The sequence below is a fragment of the Oncorhynchus mykiss genome, chromosome 25 (assembly GCF_057628025.1).
Source record: "Oncorhynchus mykiss isolate SJ-2025 chromosome 25, ASM5762802v1, whole genome shotgun sequence".
NCBI lineage: Eukaryota > Metazoa > Chordata > Actinopteri > Salmoniformes > Salmonidae > Oncorhynchus > Oncorhynchus mykiss.
Window position 1 is genome coordinate 32,937,063 of NC_143046.1, and position 7,938 is coordinate 32,945,000.

General features: G+C 46.3%; 1 protein-coding gene across 1 annotated transcript in view; it reads right to left on the bottom strand.

Annotated features, from left to right (window-relative positions):
- Positions 1 to 3,445: 3,445 nt before the first annotated feature.
- The window catches only part of chrnb3a (cholinergic receptor nicotinic beta 3 subunit a), a 12,055-nt gene continuing 7,562 nt past the window's right edge, over positions 3,446 to 7,938 (bottom strand). Inside the window, exons 3-6 of the mRNA XM_021583955.3 lie at positions 6,452 to 6,496; positions 6,223 to 6,332; positions 4,868 to 5,786; positions 3,446 to 4,742 (exon numbers count right to left, since the gene is read on the bottom strand). Coding sequence (XP_021439630.1) covers positions 4,584 to 4,742; positions 4,868 to 5,786; positions 6,223 to 6,332; positions 6,452 to 6,496 — 1,233 coding nt within the window. The 3' untranslated portion in view covers positions 3,446 to 4,583. The remainder of the gene's footprint in view (positions 4,743 to 4,867; positions 5,787 to 6,222; positions 6,333 to 6,451; positions 6,497 to 7,938) is intronic.

The following is a 7,938-nucleotide window of genomic DNA, read 5'->3' on the forward strand; positions in this document are numbered from 1 at the left end:
GTTGCACACAATAGGCTAGCGGTTGGGAGAGGGAGAACCAGACAGGAACTGTCCAGTGCTTGGTGGTGCTGTCTCTGTCTGCGCCGTGTCTGTCCTGTCTGGGACAGCCGAGGTGTCCATGTCACCCTCTGAATCTAGAACTCTTTTGCAGGTCTAAATTTGCTCTGTCATTTCACCGCTTGGGATGAGGCAAAGAGTGTCTGAGTGTACGAGTTTGTGTGTGTGTTTCCTCATTCAGCGTCACTAACACACCAGACACCAGGAGAATTTGTTCCCAATGTGCTACTGCCTCCCACGCCTTATCCCTTCCATACTCCTGGGGGACTTTCCTTTCACTGAGAGCAGTAAACACATAATGCACACAAACACACACTTTGAGGTAAGCAATAATACACACACTCTGCTCAGAGTAGACAGATCTGTCACAGGGGAAATTTTCTGAACTCTGAGCTGCTAGGGTGAGAGAGATTTTGAGTGCCAAGCTTCCAGAACATAGACTTTGACTGTCTGACTGAAACGCCCTAGCCTGTCCTCCCTCTCTTTTCAATCTTTTCCCTATTTCTCTCTCTACCCCCTCTCTCTCTCTCTTCTGTCACGCTCTACCCCCCCCCCCCCCTCTCTCTCTCTCTCTACCCGCCCCCCTCCTCTCTGCTCTCTCACACTGTTGGAGGTGATATCCAGAGTGACAGAGACTCAGTGGCCAGGTCTTTACCAGCAGGAGCACTACTGTGAGCTTGAGATCCGATATGGCAGCAGGACAGACCACAGGAGTCAGCAAGCACCGTGTGTGTGTGTGTGTGTGTGTGTGTGTGTGTGTGTGTGTGTGTGTGTGTGTGTGTGTGTGTGTGAGAGAGAGAGAGAGAGAGAGACAGAGAATGAGAGATATGGTGTTTTACAGAGGTGGAAACAAAGGGGAGGTTGGGAGTGAATGATGAGGGAGGGAGGGAGGGAGGGAGGGAGGGAGGGAGGGAGGGAGGGAGGGAGGGAGGGAGGGAGGGAGGGATGCTTGAGAGATGGAGTTAGATAAAGAGGACAAAGCTGCTTGGCTCATGTTAATTTTTAAAACATTTTATACGTGAGATGTGCTGTACTAATGGGATTTAATGCAGTAGACTAGTGTGTAGTCCACTCTCCAGTAGACTAGTGTGTAGTCCACTCTCCAGTAGACTAGTGTGTAGTCCACTCTCCAGTAGACTAGTGTGTAGTCCACTCTCCCCTGCCTGCATGAGTGGTTACTTAAATTTAACAGACTGCCCAGGACATCTGCACAGATAATGTTCACACACACACACACACACACACACACACACACACACACACACACACACGTGTACCAATATGTACACACACACACACACGCAAACTAAGATGCACCCAATCTATGTCCACACAGAAACACGTTAAGACTGCCCTGGCTTTAGCAGGGCCTGGCACATCACTCATAACACGTTAAGACTGCCCTGGCTTTAGCAGGGCCTGGCACATCACTCATAACACGTTAAGACTGCCCTGGCTTTAGCAGGGCCTGGCACATCACTCAAAACACGTTAAGACTGCCCTGGGCACATCACTCATAACACGTTAAGACTGCCCTGGATTTAGCAGGGCCTGGCACATCACTCATAACACGTTAAGACTGCCCTGGGCATATCACTCATAACACGTTAAGACTGCCCTGGCCTTAGCAGGGCCTGGCAGATCACTCATAACACGTTAAGACTGCCCTGGGCACATCACTCATAACACGTTAAGACTGCCCTGGTCACATCACTCATAACACGTTAAGACTGCCCTGGTCACATCACTCATAACACGTTAAGACTGCCCTGGGCACATCATTCATAACACATTAAGACTGCCCTGGCTTTAGCAGGGCCTGTGCACATCACACGTTAAGACTGCCCTGACTTTAGCAGGGCCTGGGCACATCACACGTTAAGACTGCCCTGGCTTTAGCAGGGCCTGGACACATCACATGTTAAGACTGCCCTGACTTTAGCAGGGCCTGGACACATCACACGTTAAGACTGCCCTGACTTTAGCAGGGTCTGGGCACATCACACGTTAAGACTGCCCTGGCTTTAGCAGGGCCTGGACACATCACATGTTAAGACTGCCCTGACTTTAGCAGGGCCTGGACACATCACACGTTAAGACTGCACTGACTTTAGCAGGGCCTGGGCACATCACACGTTAAGACTGCCCTGACTTTAGCAGGGCCTGGACACATCACACGTTAAGACTGCCCTGACTTTAGCAGGTTCTGGACACATCACACATTAAGACTGCCCTGGCTTAGCAGGGCCTGGACACATCACATGTTAAGACTTCCCTGACTTTAGCAGGGCCTGGACACATCACTCATAACCTAAGGATGTGATGGAATGGGGTCAGGTGAGTTTTGGTGTTTGTGTCTGAGGCTCTGTGACTTTGATGTTTGGGACTACGGGTTCCACAGGGAGAGTTCCCAGATAGATAGAGCACATGTATGCAACATGCATCTCACAGTAGGAGTGCTGATCTAGGGTCAAGTCCCCCATGTCCATGTACTGTAGTCTTATTCTTTGTGATCTAAAAGGCTAAACTGATCCAAAAATCAGCATTCACACTGAGACGCTTGAGCTACCCCAGTGAAGACACTGATGAAATACACCCACAAGTCGTTCTGAAACAAGCCCCTGTTGAGCCACAATGACTGCCCTGATATAAACAGGCCAAGAAGACCATAGATCTTCATATTGGTAACAGAGTTATGAGGTGTCTGGGAAAGGTTGGACCTCTCGCAAACAATTAGGAGTCAGAGTGAAAAAGGTCAAGAGATACACAGGGAGGAGAGGAAGAAAGGAGGGGAAGAACAAAGAGCTCAATGTGATATTGTATACAATGTCAGTATAGTATTAGACCTGGGAGGAAACGGTTCCACACACTTTACTAGCTGAATTGAAGGGAGTATAGTACAGCTTCTCAAAGACACATATACAGTCCCTAAAAAGAAGCATCCTACAGAATTCATTTTTTCCCCCTTTATGTCATTGTGTTTGTCTTGCATGCACTCTGGCAAGGTGTCTACTTTTCGATATGGTGGCTGTGCATGTGCGTGTCTGCATGTGTGGCGACGTGTGTTTGTGTGCATGAGAACACATGCAAGAGTGTGTGTCAGTGTGTGAGAGATAACATGTAAATCTACATATAGTGAAGAATCAGGACCAAAGGATTGTTATAAATAATCACCTCCAATAGGCCTACAGACTGTTGACGTGTAGGAGAGAGACCGCTGACAATCGTCTTACCAAGGTTGCCACCTAGTGGAATTAAATACTACACGCACAACTATCTTGCGCAATTTGACTATGTAACAGCAGCATCAATCCGCGTTCCAAACAGAGTTCCAAGCGAATTCAAATGAAGGGATATTCAAAACTACATGACCAAAATACAAACTTGCCGTATTCAAAATCTCTTTATTATGATTTGATGTACATCAGGACATCAGAACGATGGTTTGTAGAGTCTGCTTCACTGTGTTACCCATCATACTCCTTAACAGTAATCACAAAAGTGGCTGGACATCGACAGAGGAATTTTTGGGGGGACTATAGTCATTGTACCTGAATAATAATTCATTTAAATTAACTAGTTGATGGAGTGCCCAAACAAGTGTGAAATAAAAGTCAAAGGTCACAACAGCCAGAACAAAAAAACAGAACTCAAACAATTCCTAGCGAATGAGGACCCTCCACAATTTATTTTTATTTAATTAGGCAAGTCAGTTATGAACAAATTCCTATTTCAATGATGGCCTAGGAACAGTGGGTCAACTGCCTTGTTCAGGGGCAGAACGACCGATTTTTACCTTGTCAACTCGGGGATTCACTCTAACCACTCGTCTACCTGCCGCCCCGAATCACCACAAATAGAACACTGATCGTCCAATCAGAGCGGCCTGGATGCCGCTACCATTCCACTCACAGACAAACTTACACTAACTAAGATCACAATATTTGGGGCTGACGATAACGGTTTTGAGGAGTATAATGAGAAGAACTAAGTATGCTGTTGGTATCTACAGTAACCACAGAGAATATATTGCACATTTTACACTAATTAAAAATATTTCAGTCAATGTTTGTGCTTCAGAATGCTACATTACTGTACATACTATCGTGGCTTTGATACAAATTTTGAACACCTTTCTAATTAGCTTTGTTATTCATCTTCTGTACATTGAGTGAACTCTGTCATAAAGACCATGTAATATGTAAACACGGATAAAGGATCTATAGCAGAACTGCTCTAGCATGGTGATGTGCTAATTCTGACTCAAGGTGTGGCACGGGAGGTCAGGGCATAGCTCCACCATAGGGGGTTGGCTGTGCTGCTATGGCCAGTTGGCTGAAAAGCTCAGGAGAAACTGGAGGTAGAGGGGGCTATAGATCAAGACTGGGGATCAGGGTTGAGTTGTTGGTCGGGTGTCCAGGCCTCAGTTTGGGGAATTCAGGAGGGGTAGAGGGCCTGGACTGGGCCTGGACTGGGTGCCGAGTTGGAGGGGGATGCTAGGTCTGGACTGGGGAGGGGGTGATGAGTTAATGGGGGTTGCTGGGTCCTGACTGGGGAGGGGTACTAAGGAATATCTGCAGGGCAGGGGTGAAGATCAGGATGGTCCCTAGGACCGACACAGTGAGGAAGGCCCACAGGAAGATCCTGTCCAGAACCTGAGCCACAAACTTCCAGTCCTGGACCACCTGAAAACAGGAAGAACAGGAAAAATCAGGGAAACAGGAACAAATTCAGTATCTTAGTATTACATTATATAAATGGCATGACACTACATATCATGTTGATTAAAACATATAGCATGGTGACCCACCTCTCTGATAAAGTGTTCCTTACGTATATGGCAGCTGATGTAACGCACGGAGTACGTAGCTCTCTCCAGCATGGTGACCCAGGCTTGACTCTCATCTTCCTTCCCCTCCAGAGGACTCTGTCCATGGGCCCCGCTGCTCCTCTGACCCCCTCTCCGGCCCCCAGACCGGGGATTCAGCTCAGGACTCTCCGGCGCCAGCTCGGGGTAGTGGTACCGGTCAGTGTGGCCCCGCATGCACAGCATCCGAGGTAGCCTCTGAAGGAAGAGGGAGCGAACCCAGGGGGACATGGGGTGGTAGGTGGCTGAGGACCGGTGGTGCACGTTGATGACAAACACCGTGACGATGATGGAGAGGGTGACGAAGATCATGATGAAGAGGAGGTACTCCCCGATGAGAGGGATGACCTTGGAGGAAGACGGGATGATCTCTTCTATGACCAGGAGGAACACAGTGAGAGACACAAGGACGGAGGTGGAGAGAGAGAGCTTCTCCCCTTCATCTGACGGCAGATAGAACACCAGCACGGTCAGGAACGACAGACCGAGGCACGGAATAATTAGAAACAGTGTATAGAACAGCGGGAGACGTTTCAGAATGAACGAGTATGTTATAAAGGGGAAGGCGTACAGCCCGTCTCGCCGGTTTCCTCTGGCCCCCGTGGCGTTCAGGATCTCCCACTCGCCGTTGTCGAAGAAGTCCTTCCTGTCGACATAGTCGTCTAACAGGATCATGTCCACCATGTTACCATCGTAGGTCCAGGAGCCAAACTTCATGGAGCAGTTCTGTCTGTCGAAGGGGAAGAAGGTGACGTCCATAGTGCAGGCCGACTTGTAGCTGGCCGGAGGGGTCCACGTGATTCTACCGTTGGACTTAACGATGGCTTTGGTCATCAGGGAGCCCTCGAACCGCCCGTCAGCACTGGGAGAGGAGAGAGGGGCAGGGGGTAAGATTAGGGTTAATATTATGGTTAGGGTGTGTATAAGTCCGAAACTTATTTTACTAGCACCTTGCACTTCCACTTTTTGTATTCTTTTGAGCATGGATTAATATAATTATGTGATTTTTGCATCTCGGCCTCCTTGGATTATTCGTCAAGTACTTTTTGAACTCTGATATTTTTTCCCCCTACACACTGGCCACCTTTCATTGTAGCCTGAGAGCTAACCTCCATACTGGCTCTCTAGGGTGTGTAAAAAAACATATATTTCTTAGGAATACATCAAACAAACAAAAAAGGATATAGAGTATCAATGTGGGCTATTAGTGTGAAAATAGGTGAAGGTTACACTGTCTTGTCTGAAGACTTTATGCTAAATGAACCCTTCATAACATATGACATCATCATTGAGCTTACTTCTCATAGAGCACAATGTCGGGCAACCAGATAGTCTCAGATGGAACTCTGATCGATGTGATCCCACCATAGTCCTCAGGGTTCCATCGCAGTTTATAATCTATCCACTCCTGTTGAGGGGAAGAAAAAAAACAGATTGTTATCCATCTATTCTCTTCTGTGGACAACAGTTTCTATGCCTCTTACAAGCCACAGTAACACACACACCCCCCCCCCCCCTTCTCCTCACCTGCCACAGCCACACATTAGTGGTCATCAGCTGATTCTTCTCATCCTGTGTGTGTATGTGAGAGAGCGAGAGAGAAAGAGAGGTCATGTAGAGTGGAGCAGAGGAGAGGAGACATCCAGGTTAGAAATGTGTATCGGATGTCATTTAAAATGGAATCAAATTTTGCTGTGTGTTCCATTTCCTTTTTACACTATGTCATGATTACACCTTAAACAATTTCTAAAATGTATCACTCTTGTGCAATTTATATTGATAGGCTACATGAAGGTTCTGCCTTTATTATTTTAGTCTGGTATTAGAGCATAAGCCTAAGCTTTTAGGGCCAAACCGTACGGTCGTCAAATAGCCAACACGCCAATCGCCAAATGCTTTTGGGAATGGGCATAAAACGTTAACATCAATCCACGGATACAAAAAGGACAAAAGTCAGAGTTGAAATCATTAAGAGAAAAATCTGCGTGATGGAGAGTTGAAAATAAAGGGTGTGAAAAGTAATGTTTTAGAAAGATCTGGTGACGTGGTAAAAGAGGGAGGATAGCAGTGCCTGTTATGTGACGATTGTGAGGCGCTACACAAAATTCCAGTCTCAAGACGGGGACTTCACATACTGTAGGCCTATGGCACGTCAAGGGAACTGTAGCCTACTGTTCAGATGGGCTAAATTGGAACTGAAATCTAGACACTGACTGTATATCCATAACCTCTCCACCAAACTGGAATTCTTCTGACTAGCTTGGAAAGACAGTACCGTGCAATATTGAAGAGCCCTCACAGCTGCTCGATCAGCCTATTTTTCCAACCTAATGAGAATAAGAAGCCGACATATTTTTGATACTGTCCCAAAGCTAACTAAAAAGCAGCATTCCAAGAGAGGATGGCTTTTACTTCAGCAGTGATGAATTCATGAAATTCTTAGATGAAAAGATTATGATCATTAGAAAGCAAAATTACAGACTCCTCTTTGAATCTGAGAATTTCTCCAAAACTCAGTTGTCCTGAAGCTGCACAGACCTGCCAGGGCCTAGAATCAATGGAAACACTCAAGTTTTTTAATCCTATATCTCTTGATACAGTCACAAAAATAGTCAGCTACATACTGGACCCTAATCCAACTAAACTACTGAAAGAGCTACTTCCTGTGCTTGGCCCTCCTATGTTGAACATAAATGGCTCCCTATCCTCCGGATGTGTACCAAACTCACTAAAAAAGTGGCAGTATTAAAGCTTCTCTTGAAAAATACAAATCTCGACCGGAAAATATAAAAATAAAAAAACTATTGGCCAATAACGAATCCCCCACTTCACACAATTTTATTTTTAAAAGTTGTTGCGCAGCTTACGGGCAGTTGCGACCTGTTGTTCAGGGCAGGAGAGGCAGAGCCCCACCTGTTTTGAGCCCCACATTTTTTGCAAATGTTTTTGTCGTTGCCTGTTATTTTGGCATTAACACGTCACATATCAGTTTGTTAAAAAAAACTGTAAAAAAA